The 18,669-nt window shown below is 42.0% G+C and overlaps 1 protein-coding gene across 1 annotated transcript in view; it reads left to right on the top strand.

Moving 5' to 3' along the window:
* The first annotated feature begins 881 nt into the window (after positions 1–881).
* KLHL14 (kelch like family member 14) overlaps positions 882–18,669 on the top strand; it is a 111,379-nt gene continuing 93,591 nt past the window's right edge. Inside the window, exons 1-2 of the mRNA XM_049901257.1 lie at positions 882–1,126; positions 3,131–4,114. Of these exons, the coding sequence (XP_049757214.1) occupies positions 3,174–4,114 (941 nt within the window). The 5' untranslated portion in view covers positions 882–1,126; positions 3,131–3,173. The remainder of the gene's footprint in view (positions 1,127–3,130; positions 4,115–18,669) is intronic.

Raw genomic sequence — 18,669 nt, 5'->3', positions numbered from 1 at the left:
AATGTAAAGTGAAGGGCTGCCCCCAGATTCTGTCTACCAGCTTTACTTCCCCTACCCCCAGTTTGTATACTCAGCCTCTCATCTCTTAGGCAAGGGCTAGTGTTCTCCAAGTCAGACCCAAACCCCAAATACCAAGACAGGATAAAAAGTGGCATCTTGGCACACTTTGGAATCAGATGAGTTTGCATTTCATGGTGGGGGGGGTGTGGAGAAGCAGCCTACGGATGTAGTGAAATCTGGAAACAACAGCATATATACAGACACAAAAAAAAGTTTGCATATTGCACAGAGCGCTTGAAGATCATAAATCTATGCATGAGAAAGATGTAGTGGAAATTTTGGGGGGGATTAGAGTTTATTTTTGTCATCTCTGTGAGACAGCTACTCATTCATCCAGATCACAGCTAAGAAAAAAGCTGGTCACAGAAATTAGCAGTTTCAGCTCAGCAGCGAAGTCGCCAGCCTGTGAAGGCAGAGAGAAATTGACTAATTAGCAATGCGCACTAAAACTTGACGGTTCTTTATAGAGAGAGAGAAGAGAGAGGGAGAGAGAGGGAGAGGGAGGAAGGGGGGGCTCGCTTTTTCCCCTTCTTTCTTCCAAAGATGTTTGAAATCGCAGTCATTTACGCTCGACAATTTTTACAATAGCCTTGAGCCATAATTTTGCGAGTCTCTCCAGCATCCATCCCCCTGTATGGTCTCTCTCTACTGGCCAAGCACGACCGTTTCTCTCCCCAACCGTGGATTTCCTATTACTCTCGTTACGACTCACTGAGCCCCAGGCCCAAGGATAATGATGTGTTGTTTCTTGGTAGCATAATTTGTCACACGTACATTTTTTCTTCTTCTTCTCTTGCAGAAAGCTCTGCTCCCTCTCTCTTTCTCCCTCTCTCTCTCCCTCTCTCTTTCTCTCTTTTCTTCCTCTCCTACATTTTCTTGCTGTTGCTAATTCATGGTGATCAAATGATGTACGACAAAATAAATTGTAAAGAGTGACTGCCTGGAGTTGGGAACCAGAAGGTGTTCCCCCCCTCCCAAGGAGAGACCAAACCTTTAAAAAGGAAGGACAATTGATTTTTGGGGGGGAGCTTAAGTGAGCCTTGACTTTGCAGCTGGTTGAGAGCAGGTAAGTTTCTGGCCTTGTGTCTGCCTTGTGTGTATTTGTTCTGCCTTTTTGGGTTGTTGTCGGGGAAGGGACCGGGAGGGAGTCTTTCAGAGGGGTGGGGGGGGTAGTTGTGTGGCAAACGCTTATCAAGAATAAAACTCCTATGGCAAGAAATAAGCAGATGAGGGGGAAAGGCGAAGGAAGAGAACAAGAAGGGAGGGGAACAGGATAAGATGGGGGCGGGGGGGCGGGGAGACAACGAAGCGGGGAGAGCGAGAGAGAGGTATGACCGGGTCCACTGAAAGGGAGAGACTCTGAGATGTTTCAGCAAAGCCAGAGCTTTGGGGGCGTGGGGGGCAGAGTGCCGGGGAGGGAGCACGAGAGAGGCTAGGGTCCACCTGGAACGGGATGGTAAAGTGAGTCCAGAGGAGCCGAGTCCGGTATAAATAGGACGCCGGCGATCCAGGACTGGCGCCAGGCAGGACAGAAGGAGCCGCAGTGGAAGGGGCAGGTCCGGCGGGATCCTGAGAGCCAGGCGGCGGCGGCAGCAGTTCTCCCCGGCCGGCGCGCGGGCGGGCGGGCGGGCGGAATGTGGGCAGAGGGTCCCTTGCTACTTAGCCCTGGAAGGTGCAATTACAGGTTAAGGACCTGATGTATCGATCTTGCTTCGCCTCCCCCACCCCGTCCTTCTCAGCTTAGATACGGGCGGCTCAGACTTTTTACAGAAGTAGTTCCAAGGCCCGCGGAGTGGGGGTGCCCGAGTGGGGTCCTCAGGGGGCTGTACCCAGGGGCTCAGAAGGAAGCTGCGGCGGATGGCGATGAGGCTGGGTGGAACGCAGAAGCCCCTGGCTGGATTCCCGCCACCCCCCCACCCCCAATTGGACAGTCCCATACCCTCCCCCAACACCTGCCTTCTAACTTGAACTTCTCATAGTTACTGGAGTTAAAGTGACTGCGCCTGGTGCCTGGGAGGAAGATTCGGCCACACCAATCCCTCCCGGCCTCCTGGCTCTTGCTCTAAATCCATCCCAGTAGCCCCACTCCCGCCCCCCGCCTCTCTCGCGTCTCCCTCGGTGCCGCCCCGCCGTGGAAGGGGAGATAGATGTCTGAACTTCGGTTCTCAGAAATGCGGGGGGCGGGAGGCAGGGGCGTGGGGGGGGTGGCTAGAGGGATTCTCCTGCCAGGTTGAAAGGCGTCTCTGGAAAATTAACAAAACTGAGTGGTGACGGGGAAGCCAACAGTTTGTGAAGCAGGGAAGCGGGCAGGGCCAGGGTGAGGGAAATGAGCTAGAATTGATAAGGACAGCTCCCGCCTCTGCCGAGTCCACTGAGCTGGTCCTCACCGCGCTCCGCTGCACTTTCCCGGGAGAAGAAAGGGCTTTATCTCCTCCCTCAGACTATTAGCCTAGGAGTTTCTCGGGGCAGCACGGATAATCGAAGGGTTTCCCAGCTTTTGGAAGGCTGAGAAGCGCCCGCCCGCACATTTGTCGGGCCCCCTTTCCTACACCCCTCCCCCAAACTGGGCCAACTGCGAGAAGCAAAGCTTCGGGCACAAGTTGACCTGGAACCTCCGCCGTCGGTCGCCTCTGCACTCTCGGGGCACCCCAGGCTCCCCACTCCCCGGCCTTTCCCTCCATCCGGCCCGGCATGGACACAAGCCCACGAGGTGTCTTGGCCTCAGCCGCCACTTTGCCGTCGCTGCTGCCACCGCTGTCGCTGCCAAGAGCCGAGCCCCGGTGGCTTTAGGAAAGTGGGAGACGAAGTGTGTGAGGGGTGGTGAAAGGAGCAGCAGGGAGGAGAGCGGGCGCCCGGACCCCAGACAGGGCCCTTCTGGTGGCGCTCAAAGATCCAGCGCCTGCAGACCTTCCTCCTAGGGTCGGGGTCCGGAGGTGCGCTAGGCGGGAGCCCAGCTGAGCACTGATTGTTGTTCTTCGCCCTCCCCTCCACACCCTTCCCCACCCCGACCACACCCCACCCCCTCCACCACCCTCTCCCCTCCCTCCCATCCCCCACCCCTGTCTGCCAGGTTGGAGGAGGGTTTAAAGCCAGGTACAACGAGTCAGCTCGCCATGTCCAGATCCGGGGACAGGACCTCCACCTTCGACCCCAGCCACAGCGACAACCTGCTGCACGGCCTCAACCTGCTGTGGAGGAAGCAGCTGTTTTGCGACGTGACCCTGACGGCCCAGGGCCAGCAGTTCCACTGCCACAAGGCCGTGCTGGCCTCCTGTTCGCAGTACTTCCGATCGCTCTTCTCCAGCCACCCTCCTCTCGGGGGAGGGGTCGGCGGCCAGGACGGCCTGGGGGCCCCCAAGGACCAGCAGCAGCCGCAGCAGCAGCCGCCACAGCAGCAGCCGCCGCCTCAGGAAGATCCCGGGACTCCTTCCTCCTCCCCCGACGACAAGCTGCTGACCAGTCCCCGGGCCATCAACAACCTGGTGCTGCAGGGTTGCTCGTCCATCGGGCTGCGCCTGGTGCTCGAGTACCTCTACACTGCCAACGTGACCCTCTCCCTAGACACGGTGGAGGAGGTGCTGTCGGTCAGCAAGATTCTGCACATCCCCCAGGTCACCAAGCTTTGCGTGCAGTTCCTCAACGACCAGATCTCGGTGCAGAACTACAAGCAGGTGTGCAAGATCGCCGCGCTGCACGGCCTGGAGGAGACCAAGAAGCTGGCCAACAAGTACCTGGTGGAGGATGTGCTGCTGCTCAACTTCGAAGAGATGCGCGCCCTGCTGGACTCGCTGCCGCCCCCGGTGGAGTCGGAGCTGGCGCTCTTCCAAATGTCCGTGCTGTGGCTGGAGCACGACCGCGAGACCCGCATGCAGTACGCGCCTGACCTCATGAAGCGCCTCCGTTTCGCACTCATCCCGGCCCCAGAGCTGGTGGAGCGGGTCCAGTCAGTGGATTTCATGCGCACCGACCCGGTCTGCCAGAAGCTGCTCCTGGACGCCATGAACTACCACCTGATGCCCTTCAGGCAGCACTGCAGGCAGAGCCTGGCCAGCAGGTAGGAGACAACAAAGAAGAGGGCGGGGGTGGGGGAGTCCGAGAGGCCGGAGGGAGGGAGGGGGCAGAGAGGAGCGGGAAGAGGGGTGGGCTTGGCAGGAAGACTTCGGCAGGCTGGAAACGCAAACAAACGATTCAGACTGTGTGGGGAAAGTTGATTTCAGGGTTTCTGAAAGGTCAGTAGAGAGCTGGCCTAACGGTACCCCCGGAGAGCTGGAAATTCCAGGTTCTCAATACCCCCAGAGAGGGAAACGATGGAACTGGGGACCCAGGCTGAAATTGACAGGCAAGTGGGGCCAGAGGCCGGGACAGTTAGAAGTCGAGCCTTTGGAAGCGTCTCTAAACCAGCCCTTCCTCCAAATCTCAAGACAGGTTGCTTAAGGAAAAGCATTCTGTCATGAGAAGTTCCCACCCCATCCCTTCCGCTCTCCTGCCTTGAGCGAGCAGAAGCCAGAGATGCTCAGAGAGGAGAGCTTTCATGGTCTTTCTCCTTCTCGTTTTGTTGTTGTTGCTTTTGTTTTTTGGTTTTCCGGGTTTTTTTTTTTTTTTCAAAGGGGGGTCTGCTCCTTTTCGAGGTTAGAGCTCCAGAAGTGCTTTGTCTATCAGGGCCACTGTTGGCAATGCTGACATCATATCCCTGGGCAAACTTTTCAATCTTGTAGAAAGCCTTCCCTTTTCACTTTTAAAGGAGAGAAAAGCACGGGCTTCAGGGCGTCAGAATTAATCTTGAGTAGTGACCCCCTCAGAGGGGAGCGCAGTTGACAGTTGGGAGGTGGGGGAAGAGAGTCATTCAGCTCACCTTAAGTTTGTGCGCCTGCTCGGGAGTAGCAAAGAAGTTAGGGAGTTGTTTGTTGTTGTTATTTAGAATGTGTCTCTGTGTGTGTTGCAAATAGGATTTCATGTCCAAGGAGAGAGAAAAATCATGCCTTTTAAAAATGCTACTGAGATAAAAAGTCTGTAGGAAATGTCAATCGTGTTTTATTGGTTGCAATTTAAAAACCTTTTTTTTTTTAATTAATCGTAGCAGAGGGTTTATTTCTCTTTTCTGAAAAAAAAAGAAACAGTATCTTCTCAGTTTCTCATGATGAAGCATCAGGATTCCAGATACCAGGCTCCCCTAGCGTAATCTACCGAAGTGTTACATAAGACAAAAGTACATGGGCATGGTTTGGCATTTTCCCATCCAGAATGATGTCTAAAGGATGGGATCCACTCTGTGCAGCCAAACAGAATTAAATGTGTGGTTTTTGGTTTTTTGGGTTTTTTGGTCGTGATGTTTCAACCAGACCTAGGTAACTAAAGTTTTAGGAAATGGAAGCGATTCTCAACAGTTGTTTAGGCAGGGCTATTGTTAAGGTGAGGCCCACTGGAGGCAGAATAAGCCTTGAACTTGGAAATCTTGTAAGCTGATATTTCTGATACCTGTGGGAGATGCGTTAATGAGTTCTGGTGTCAAAAGATGACAGTAAGACAATAGCACGAGCCAGAATCCACACCCATGTATGCTTGAGTAGTGAACACAGGAGTCCAAGGGGGTCCAAGAACATGAGCTATATTTTTATTTTGTAAGTTTTTCCTCTGTCTAAAGATCAAAAGGGTAAACTGAGTGTGAAGGCCAAATGTTACCACAGCAATGGACATTAGTAATAATATTCTGGCCTTATTTTAACTTTTATCATTACAAAATGACCTTTAAATGTACTTAATTTGGCATATATCATACATATTCAAGAATCTAGACAACACAGTTATAAGCCTGACCATACATACACTTAATCATATTTTGAAAAAAAGTATGATCTTGTGTAAATTCAGAAACACAGAGATAAGAAAATGAAGATTTAACTTATTCTAAAAGTAATTTTGAATAATAAGCATTAAGAATTTCATCCAGTAAATAATTTCTGAAGCACTCAGTGCACGCCTGTCTAATAAATATGTCCTAGGATTCATGTTAGAAGAGTTGACTTTCAAAATGCAAAATCCATTTCCTACCTTAGTCTGGATTCAGCACGCCAGCTGGGGCCTGCTGGCTCTGTCCTGGTGGATGGCTGAGATACCAGGCTGCCTGGCTGTGTGACGACACCTTCCAGCTCCACTGGGCCATATCATTTGAAGGATATGTAGTGGTGTCTGACCACTGAATGCTTACAAGTGTCATGGATGCTGCAAGCATCTGATACTTCTGCGGTAGGAAGGAAATTGTATTTTCCTTTAAAAGAGCAAGGAACAGAAAAGAAAATAGTTCCTGTAAACCTACTGTTGATCTGAAAATAATATAATTTAAATCTTAATCCATTAGTAGCAACTATATCATTTTAATTTTTAGCGACTAATTCCATTACTAATTTTAATTCACAGAAAGAATAAACAAGATCTTAACTTTAAGGTAGACAAAAATGCTGTAAGTTGCAATCAATAGTATTGAATCAGCCCATTTATTATAGCATCAGCATAATATAAAAATGTTCTCTTGGCCTTATATGTACTTTAACAGGGGGTAAATGTGTTAATTATTTTTTGATTACATCACTTTTATTAAATGGAAGTGCATTATATTTACTATTTCTTGTTCACCTGTAGTTCTTATACTCCAGATAGGAGTTTCTCCAATTCAAAGAGCAAAATGAATAATTAAAGTTGACCAGAGTGTTGGAATAAGTATAAAATACAAACAAACAGAATAAGTTGGAATGAGAATTTACTTGTTTAAGAATATGGGTTATCTGTATAACATGATAGAATAGTATTTTCAATGTGTTTTTAAAGATTATTAAATATTTTTGATTTTTTATTAAGTCTAGAAAAACTAAACTATCAAAGTCTAAAACAATAAATACTCTAATTTTAAATCTTTACTCTAGTTGCTTAGATTTTCTGAATATGCCATCTGTGCTTGGATTCGTATTCTATTTTAACAAACTAAGCATTAAGCATAATAAATAAAATAAGAAATTTGTTACCTTATATTCCAATGTGTAGATAAATAATTTAGGATTGTAGGATCTGAGCAGACAGAAATTTAAATATCTTGAAGGCTTAATTTTGGGGGGATTTTTGTTTGTTTTGCTATTGTTCTATTGCAAGAAATACAAAACTTAGTTCTTTAAAAGGTTTCTGAAAAGGTCACTGTTCAAAGGTCCTAAAGCATGAAAATTTAATTTAATAAAGTGACATGACATGCAGTAGTTAGTACATTAAAAAGTAAAGATCAGAAGACTTACAGTCTAAGTTTGAATTAAGTAACCCAAAAAGTTTTCTTTTATTTGCATTTTTTAATTTAATGCATAATTTAGTAATTATTCCCAAATGAATCAAATTGGACTAGTTTAATTAACTTCTTTTTCTACATTTCCATTGCACCCCACACAATGTAAATGTTAAATAAATGCCTGTTGAAAGTTGAATGGATGAAGTTTATGACATAAGAAAGTCTTTGTGTTGCACTTCACTCGCTGTTCTAGTCCCCAATCTATGTTACTATTTCACATAATGAAAGTCCACTGAACATTCTCCCAGAAAAGCACATGTAATATAGAAGCATTCATGAAAAGAATGATTACTTTTTAAACATTTAACCACCAGCTCTCATAGCCCCATATGTAGTACCTCGCTGGAGTGTACAGTGTAGTTTTCAAAAATTATATTTTATAGAAGAGGCTACTTTACCAAGATTTCACTTTCTACAAAACATAGGTTATTTGAAGAACACGTAAATTAATGTAAAAATGTACTTGAACATCAGGGGTTCTAATTACCTATTTGCTAAAATCACCTGGCAATGATTTAAAAAACATTAGATGTCCTAACGTCCCTACATGACACAGTTTTGATCCCTGGCTTTGGTTCTTAGCGTTTATTTAAATGTAGGACAATATTTTTATTTCTTCTCTTCCTGAGAATTCCATAACAACCTTAACAAAGCAAGCTAATCTTGTATCCATGCATTTGCTAAATTGGTGCTTCCCTTTATATCAATTTGATACCCTCAGATTAGAAGTTGTTAGGTAGTTAGGTAGTATCAGAAGTTACTCAACCATTCACAATACAATTTGTTTATTATCTGAAACAAGACCATTGATTGCAAAATTATGTCATAGGTATGAGAGCCAAACTGTTATATCCTACAATCGAAATGCAATTAGAGTAGACATTAATGTATTGTATTGGCATTGAGGATTTACTGATGAAAGTAGACATTTTCAAATTTTAATCCATGCTTGTATTTTTCTCATATTTATAAATATGTTGAGGTTAATTCATTACCTTAACTAATTTCTAAGTACTTCAATTTTCTTAACATAAAAATACGGTCAAAATATGTTCCCTTATTTACTGTTGTAGTACTACCGTATGTATACATACATACGTGGTACATACCAGGTGATCTAAGCACTTAGCCAACGTTAACTTATTTAATTCTCAAAACAGCGCTAGGTGGAGGGTACCATCATTAACGTGATGGTTTTCAATGGAAAAACTGATGCACAGGGAAGTTAAGCATTTTGCCCAAGGTTGCACAGCTGGTAAGTGGTTGGCCCAAAGTCTGAGCTCAGACAGTGGGCTCTTGAATCTAAGTTCTCTCCTCCACTGCAATGTGCTGCTTCTTACTCTACAGCCCTCTGTATGCTAGGCCATAATTTAGTGGTTGACCTTGGAATTATATGTTAGGCTTAATATTCTCCTATGGAAAATAAACATGTGAGCATTAAATATTAATGTATCTGACTTTAAAAGAAGCTAAGGGGAGTTATCGTGCTAGGCCAAGGGTAGGCAATTTTTTTTTTCCTCTGTAGAAGGTCAAATAGTAAATATTTTCTGCTTTGGAACCACATGGTCTCTGTTGCAACTACTCAAGTCTACCCTTATAGGGCAAAAACACCACCATGAACAACATATAAATGAATGGGCATGTTGGGTACCAATGAAACTCCCTTTATGGACACTGAGATTTCATATAATTTTCACATGTCATGAAATGTTATTCTTCTGATTTTTTTTTTCACCCTTTTAAAAATGTAAAAACCATTCTTAGTTCACGGGCTGTGCAAAAACAGGTGGCAGGTTGGATTTGTTCTGCAGGCCATAGCTTGTCAACTCCTGTTGCAGGTACTTGGGACGTATCAGTGAACAAAACAGACAAAAATGGTTGTCCTTATTCTAGCGAAAAGAATGCCCATTAGTCTTCTTCCTTCCATTAGGAAAATTCAAGTCTAAATAATTCTACCATGCCATGTTAGAATTTCAACTTTACAGAATAAAATTTAAGAATTTAAATAGAAATTCCAGGATGCTAAATGGTGATTAATAACAGTGAGTGAGGTGCTCATTTTTCCAAGCACACTGGATGCAGAACCCTCTGAAGAGGTTGGTCATTATTCAGAAAACATGGAAATCTCATTCATCTGGTATTTTAGTGATTTCCAGTAGGAAATCAGAGTAGGCAAAGACATTTAACACATTGTTTCTGAGACTAATGTGCACATATCCATCAAACCAATCTAGACATATAAGTGAACATGTGAACAATCATTTTTTTTCTAAGTGCCATCCTGTATCTTCAGGTGCTTTAATCAAAGGGCACGTTGTCAGGACTCCTGACTTCAGAGTAAAGCAACTGAATTGAGTTTGTCTGCAGAAACTTCCTGCCTTCTCCAAAGCAAATAACCTCTGGAGGAGCATTCATCCCGTTGTAGGTTTGTCTTATGTGCCTATCTCCCCCACTAAACAGCGACTTCTATGAAGATTTGTAACCAATGCACTTAACTCAGTGCCTGAACTTGATCCAAAAATGTTAGTTCAATAGGAACTGGTATTGGTCTTAAATGGAATCGAGATGGACACAGGATTTGGCTCAGTTTAGTGTAAATTGACAAGGTCAATGTGAAATAAAAATGCAGATAATTTTAAAGATGATTTTATACACATACACACACAAAACTATTCTCTGCCAATAATAATAGGAACTATAATTGAGTGCCTACTGCAGGATAGACATACCATTTACATTGTTGCTAATCCTTTCCCTGTCAACCTTTTTAAATATTAGGCAACAGAGGCTCAGAGAAGATAATTTGTCCAATTATGTGGATAGTCTTGAACTGGGGGACTCCAATCACCTGGAGAATACCCTCTCATTATGAGTGTATGTTGTAGACAAGGCTTCTACAAAAAGCAAACTCAAATGGACACCTTGCTTGCCTTTGCTTTATCAGTAGTGATTTAATGACTCCACAGAAGTGGTTAAAAGTTCCTACTTTCTAACTCTTCAAGCCACGCAACCAATGAAGACAAGTGAGGAGAATGCATTTAGAAAGTCAGAATTCTTTCCTATTGGTCAATGATAGTTAATTATTAGTTCTGAGATTATGAGGCTAAATAATGATGTTCCTAAGATTTGTCACTGTGATACAGGCTTATTAAAAATAGAAATAAATCAATAAAAATAAGAGTTTTCACTTTAACTATGAAAAATAATTACAAAAATAAAACAAACAAAACATACCTTGAAGCTTGAATTCAAGCCAAGAATTGTTTTTTCTGGATTTCTGTGCAATGGGGAACTAGTGTGGTATCAGTTTTGTTTCCATGAGGACAACAGAAAGCTGATAATGTTTGTGATACTTTCTGCTGATAAAAACAACAGTTAGAATCCATAATTATAAAAAAAATTATTATTTTAATAACACAAATAAGATTATTTTAATTGGAAATGTATTCTAATCAATTTCACGTCAAGGGAATCATTTTAACAATCATTGTGCTACCAAGGTTTATGCCTTATGTCATTCATTTAGGATTTCAGAAAACACAGTATATTCATTTCCATGTCCTTTCTATTAACTTCTAAGATAACTGTGATGTGTTAGCTATTAATGATTACCTTCAAAAACAAAAACAAACAAAAAACATTATTTTGCTATGGTCAAGAAGATGCATCAACCAGGGTAAGAACTATCAGTTGTAACATGGATACTACAGTGAGTATGTCCATTTTTGCAGTAAATACTAGCGAGGCTTATCTACTTAGAAATAATGTCAGTGGAAATAGGGTTATTTGTGCCATTAGAAGTAAAGCAGAAAGGTAGAGGGAAAGCTTGCAATTGTGGAGAAATGAAAATAGTGAATATTCAACATAAGAGGAAAAAAGAGAAAGAAAATCAGAGGGAAATGAAAAGGAAGAAAAACAAACAGTAATAAAAATTACAAGGAGATATGGGGAATCAAAAAAAGTATACAGAGATAAACTATAAGACCTGAAAAAGGAAAAAGAAAAGGAACTAGCAACAGAAAAGGATAGGTGAGACATTCTAGAGTTTGGAGAGCAGGTGTTCAATGTTTATGGGACAAACAAACACACAAATCATGAAATACTTAAATTACTACATACCCACCCTTATATAATCACAAAGTTACAAACAGAATTTCTTTAAAAAGAAAAACAGTCCTCAAAAGAAAGAAAAAAAAAAAGTTCCACAAGAAAAAGAGGTCAATTTACCCCCCTATCCTCCTATTCAGTTCAATATTTATATATTTATGATCTGAGTTAATCAAGATATTTAAAAAAAAAAAAAACTGTCCTTGTGCTAGGTAATGCAGTAATTACAGAAGTGTCAAGAGTCCAAAGGGGCCAGCCTGTTATGCCAAAAGGAGACAAAAATATAACTTCTTATTTGCAAAATCATCTTCACCACCAGTGTAATTTGAGCTGGCAGCAGACCTGAGAAGCAAGGGGGCCTTCACAACTTCAGGCAGCTTTTCTGAACTGGTGCCCATGATGGTCCCACATGCACAGTGGGAACTAGAGGCGATGTGTTGCAGCTCACCAATAAGAAAAGGTTCTGCTGAAGAATATCCCCAGAATTTGTACTGAACATATACAGTCAAGCCCTGTGCTAAGTTCTGAGGTCTAGAACAAGACAGACACATTCCTGACTTCGTAAATAATTACACAAATCAGTCATACTGGTAGCACATGCCCTGGATTAGGTGGGAGACCATTTAACAGAATGATGTAACCTCGTCTGAGTGGTCAAAGGCTTTTCCTACAGAAAAGGTTTAAGATGAGCCTTGAAAGATGAGATCGAGGGTAATAGGTTTGGTGGTGGGGAGGGAGGATATGTAATTGGCACAGGCTGAGTGACAGAAAAGAGCTTGGCACCTCCCAGGAACTAAAAGAAGGGGTGTGTGTCTTGAGATGAGGGGTCCTCCAAATTACAGAGAAAGTCATAGCCCTGTTAATACACCCACTATACGGATGAATTCAGTAATGGAAAAATCAGCATGTTTCTAACTGAACTGAGAGGAGATAGCAATACTATAGTGGAAAAAATGCTGCCTTCGAAATCATAGACCTAAATATCTGTCCTAGGTCCACTTTAGCTGAGCCCCACATCAGTAAAATACGTTAATAATTATAATTCTAACAACTTCCCAGCGTTTTTGTACAGATCAGTTGAGATATTAAAAAAAAAAAAACTACACAAACATAAAATGCTATTTAAAATTCACTTATTCTTAATGTTAAAAGATAAATTAAGCAAATTTTACCTAGATATATTCTTGCCTAATGAGACAAACCTGGAACATATTTATGATTTCTGTGATCTCTGATATCTGATATCACAGAAACAGAGAGTGAAGTTGAAGGTACCCGAAGGTGAAGCCAAGGGCATCAGAAGAAAGTGGGAAATAAGAATTTCTGACTGCTTTTAGCAGTTTATATTTAATTCTTCAGAGGGAAAATGATGGCCTTTTTAGGTATAAAAGTCTTTCATATGTGACTTTCATACTGGAGAGTCCCTCTTCTTTTTCATCTCATAGACTCAAGCTCAGCCCTGCTAGGCTCCCAAGCCTCTCTCACAAGTCTGGCTTCTCTGCTCCCACTGTGCCTGCGTGTGGGTGGGTAACTTGCACCTGCGCAGGGACTCAACTTCCCCTGAGCTCAGCTGGGCCACCGTATGGAGACTGGCTCACTGGAGGCTGCAGAGAAGTGAACTGGAGAATTACAGTCAGTTTCACTTCCCTGCCTTATGTGCCTTCAGGTGTCTCTGAAGACAGGCGAGGCCAATGAAATGGAGGGGAGGAGAAAGAAGAGAAAGTAAATACCAGCAAAGAAAGAACCCTTGAAAATGTGGAGGCATTGTTGAAAATGTATATAGATGAGTGTGTGTCTGTGTGTGTGTACACAAAGTGCATATTACTGGGTGTTAGCTCTAAATTCTCTGTACAGCGACCTCTTAGCTGTCTTTTATCAGAGAAAGTTCTGTTTTGTATGTGGGAGTGGGAAGGTGGGATTCACTTTCTGGCACTAAAAAAAAAAAAAAAAAATTTTTTTTTTTTTTTTTTACTCAGTGAGGAATTATTGGGTTGGGAAGGTCAATTTTTCACCAAAAAAGGGGGTCATATTGGTAAGTCTTACCTAGAACAAAGCAGCAGACCACTGTTTGGCTCTGACTTTTCGCACCCCTTCAAACCAATCCCACTAGAGCGTCCTGTGCAAAAGGATTAAAAGAGGTAATGTAACACTTGTGGCTGAGAGAGGGAAACTTTGACGGAGAAACTCTAGTGGTTTCAGATACGTACCAGGACCTTGGCACTTCCTATTTCATAGGCATTAACAGGGGTCCACTGATACTGGGAGGCAATCCCAGTTGGTATCAATGTGTTAGAGAGGAAGAAGTGTGTGCTTAGTAGCACAGTCCACTTGATGGATCGGTTACATACGGCAACTGTACCACCAGTATCAGTGGCCATTCTAGCAATACCCTCTCTTAAGGGAATCACAGCATTTATCCAAAATGACATTTGTAGGTAGGGACTACAAAGTAGACTCAGGCATTATACAGATACTTTGTGTTTCCATAGATTTGTCCGCTCCAGACATTTCATATAAATGGGAGCATAAAATATGTGGTCTTTTGTGATTGGTTTCTTTCATGTAGCATAGTGTTTTCAAGATTAACCGTGTTGCAGCATGTAAGAGTCCTTCATTCCTTTTTATAGCTGAATAATACTCCATTGTTGGATACTTCTCATTTTATTTATCCATTCATCAGTTGATGGACATTTGAGTTGTTTCTACTTTTCGCTATTACAAATAATGTTGTCATGAACATTCACGTACAAATTTTCATATAGATGCATGTTTTCATTTTTTCTTGGGTATGTAGCTGGGGTGGAATTACTAGGTCATTGGAATCGACTGGACAGCAAAGGGTTTGGTTTTTGTTTGTTTGTTTGTTTGTTTATGGTAACTCTATGTGTAACCTTTTGAGGAACTACCAGACTGTTTTTCAAAGTAGCTGCACCATTTTACATTCATACCAACAGTGTATGAAGCTTTCAATTTCTCCACATCTTTGCCAACCCCTGTTATCATTTGCCTTTTTTTATTATATCCATCCTAGAGGCCGTGAAGCGGTATCTCATTGTGGTTCGCATTTCCCTAACAACTGATGATGAGTATCTTTTTATGTACTTACTGTAGAATTGTATGTCTTCTTTGGAGAAATTTCTATTCAAATCTTTCGTCTATTTTTTGGTTGGATTTTTTATCTTTTTGTATTGAGTTGTAAGACGCATTCAAGCATTTTTAGTGGAGCTTCTTGTGATTCCTATATCAGAGCTGGAGCCACTTTCAGCAGGAATCAAGTGTTGTGTTTGACAAAAATGGAAACAAAATGCATGAGGATATAAAGTGGAAAATAACTTAGATACTTTTATATGACAACTATGTCTATTATTAAAAATCTTGGTGTTTGGTGTAGCAGAGAAAAATACCCGTGATCATTTTTAGTTTTTGTTTGTTTTCTTCTTCAGGGGGCTACTTTGGTGTCCTGTTGACCTAGGCCTAGTATTTCTGCATTGGTAGTCTGGATTTGGCCTAGCAAATCTTTTATTCAAAGAAAAAATCCATTACTCAAGTTATTTACTTAAATTTTCTTAGAGGCACTTAAGGAATATTTATCCAAACTATGTTTATATGATAATTATTTTAGGGGAATGAGATGGAATTTTTTGACAGCCAAGACAGTGATAACTCAAAGGAACCACTTCAGAAGAAGAGATATGTTGAAAGAAAATAAAACCAAAAACAGAAGCTGTCAGGGTAATGGTGATGCAAAAGCACTCCTTACGGGAATCAGCAGGAAAGAACATAGTGCAGGATTTTCGGTCATGGCTGAGATTCAGCTGAGGGCTTCACTACACATATCACCAAAGCCGACACTGACATGGAAAAGCTAAATTCATCATTAAGATGACTTATCCTGCTTCATCTTTCGCCACAGTCTCCCTGAAATTTTCCTTAGGGGCCATATATATATGTGTGTGTGTGTGTGTATGTGTATATATATATATATATATATAAAACAAGAAATTGCTGATGGAGGATAAATTGCCGTATAGGATAGAGCAGAACTGCCCCATCAGGTTTCCAAGGAGCACCTAGTGGATTTGAACTGCTGATCTTTTGATTAGCAACTGTAGATCTTAACCACTACACCACCCAGGTTTCCATTCATAGTAGGTTAGGTACTGTTACTTCACCCACTACCGCTTTGAGTATGTAGATATGAAAGAATTCACCAAATTATATCCTAGGCTTAATATGTGTGCTTCTAGATAGAGCATTTTCTCCAATGATTATGAATCTCTTTGAACAATCAGATTCTTGCTTTCTGTTAAAATAGTCACATCTCTATTACATAACAAAGACAACTCTGAGCCACCATCATAGATCTGAGTGTGAAGTGGAAGGAATTTTAACATGGACTTCCTTATCTAGATATTCAAGGGACAAGGAGTATGTGTAGTATATGTATCTTATATACGATGTATAGTATATGCATATAGTAAAACATATAATTTTACAATTTTAAAATGTACTACCAACAGATCCCAAGAAAGCAGATAACCTCTTTAAATTAGCCTTTTTTGTTGTTGTTGTCTTTAGAAGGCATCTTCTTCGCTCAGCAAAAGTCTTAGTCTCACAGAGAAAGCGTTTAATGCTAGGCAATCACTTCAGAACACCTAGAATCTAGACAAACTTCAACTGTCACTCAGGTATATTCCTGGTTCAAATTCTGGAAAGAGAGAAAGCAAAACTGAAATATTTAAACACCACCAATAATGCATGCAAATAAATCCAAGGTTTAGGGTTTCTCCAGGTGTAGGAATAACAAACTAAAGAGGCAGCAACTAGGCTAGATAAAATTCCATTCCAAGGAGGGGGCTTCCCTTATACAGGAAGGAGCCCCTCAAGCTGTCCCTCAGCCTAGTCAATCTTTCTGACCTAGAAAGAAAGACGTCCCTTCAGGAAGATTTTTCTGGAGAACACTTCACATTTTTTTATGGCAAGGAAACTTTAAAGTCTCAGAGCACAAGAAAACATTTTAAATTTCTGAAAGCATGAAGAAATTCACGTCTGTAGATTTATAGACAATTAGAATCTGCCACAAAGGCTTTTAGGTGAATCTATTCTTTACATAAGCTGTATCTATTCTTATCCCTCCTCATTGCCTTTTCCTCCATGCCAACATTGTTATCGATTAACATTTACAGGTTTTGTACAGTATGCTAAGCACCAAACAGAAAAAGATAAGAAGCATGCTTCCCCATAGTCTTCAAATTCTCCATACAAAGAATAGCTGGTAGGTCGCTATAAAGTATAGTTATTGTGTGTGGTAAAATTAGGAAGATCCTGTCTCAAGAAGGTCATGCAGGCTTGATCTTAGAAGGCTCCTTCTCTAGCGTCAATTCCCAAAACTCAGTGTTAGATTCCTTGGCTTGTTTCAGCCCTTTCTTCCTGTTGGCTGGACAGTTCTGCTAAGGAGAGCCAAAAATAGATGGAGGGAATAAGAAGCCATGTTAAGGAAACTAACTGTAATGTTACTTTTCAACTAGTTCTATAAAGGCAGTTATATCGGCAGTTGAGCAATTATCCAAGTCAGCAATGTGTTAATAGCTCTTCTAGTACATAATGCAAAACTAGAAGAGAGAAAAAAAATGTAGGCCATCTCTCCTCAGTCCCAGAAAATCTTACCTAAAGCAATAGTTCTGTTAAGAATCAACCATAAAAAACCAAAAACAAAATCCACTGCTGTTGAGTAGATTCCAACTCATGGTGACCCTAAATGCTCCAGACTAGACCTCTGTTTCATAGAGTTTTCTTGGCTGTAATCTTATGGAAGCAGATTGCCAGGCCTTTCTTCCACAGCACCACTGGGCGGATTAAAAATGCCAACCTTTTAGTTGGCAGCTGAGAACAAACTGTTTGCACCACGCAGGGACCTGAATCAACCATAAACCAAGAAAAACAAACCTGTTGCCATGAAGTCGATTCCAAGTCATAGTGACCCTATAGAGCAGGACAGAACTGCCCCATAGGGTTTCCAAGGAGTGACTGGTGGATTCAAATTGCCAACCTCTTGGTTAGCAGCTGAGCTCTTAACCACTGCACCACATCCATAGAGCTTAAAAAAAAAAAAAAGTCTTCCCCAGCCCTACCCCAGAGATTCTAATTAGGTTGGCCTGGAATGTGGACCCAGGAACCTGCATATCTAGCAAGCATCCCAGGTGGTTTTCCTGCTGGTGGTTTTTGGATCACAATTTGAAAATCGCTGAAATAAACTAATAATTCCTTCTGTTTTCTACTTTGCTACCTATCTGTAGAACATGGAAGAAAATACCATAATGTATTAAAAAATAAGAATTTTGGGCAGAAGTTATTGCAAAATTAAAAGAGATCTGAGTACATGAAAAAAATATATTTGGGAAATGAGTATAGGGAAAGTAAAAAAAAAAATGGTTTTTTTTTTACTGCATTAGAGAATTTGTAGAATAATGCAAGCCACCCAGTAGACTGTCCACAATTCAGCTTCAGAGAATGTGATAAAGCTTCCCCAGAATAATTTGTTTCTGCATGTCAAAGATCATATGGTTAAAAAGGATACTGTCAGAGATTGGCTGACTGAGTGGGTCTCCAAGGCTTCTGGGAGTGCCCTTTCTGGAAGAGGACATCGGAGGGCATCCCAGATATCCCAGAACCCTCCAGCTAGGGTTCACTTTAGCACCATCACCCCTCCAGGGTTGGTGAAGCAGCAAAGAACAGAAAGAACTGGCTCCCTGCAGAGAAGGAGAGGAAAAGAGGAGGAGGGTAAGAGATTCCTATTTCACCCACAGCAGCAGGGTGTCCCTAAGCTGGATCCCACAAGCCACACCTCATTGTCTCCACAGCATACCCAGTGCATATCACTCCCTCGCTGCATAAAAAATCTACCCCAAAATAAGAATAACCTTCTCCATTTATCTTAACCCCAAGAAGATTTCATAGACTTTTTCTTCCCCTACAAATACATTCAGAACCGTTTTAGAAGGTCTCAACTGACCGTTTTTCTTGAAGACGGACACCTATTTGTTGCCAGGCATATGCCCGGGGAAGAGCAGAACAATATATTCGGTTACTGACTAACTTTTCTCACTGTCTGCCTGCTTGGCCACTCCTGCAGTGACTCTCCAACTGGAAAGAGCCTGCTTGGCAGGAGCCTGGCTCCA

Source organism: Elephas maximus, chromosome 11 (assembly GCF_024166365.1).
Source record: "Elephas maximus indicus isolate mEleMax1 chromosome 11, mEleMax1 primary haplotype, whole genome shotgun sequence".
Lineage (NCBI taxonomy): Eukaryota > Metazoa > Chordata > Mammalia > Proboscidea > Elephantidae > Elephas > Elephas maximus.
Note: the sequence above shows the minus strand (reverse complement) of the source record. Positions and strands in the feature narration are given on the sequence as shown.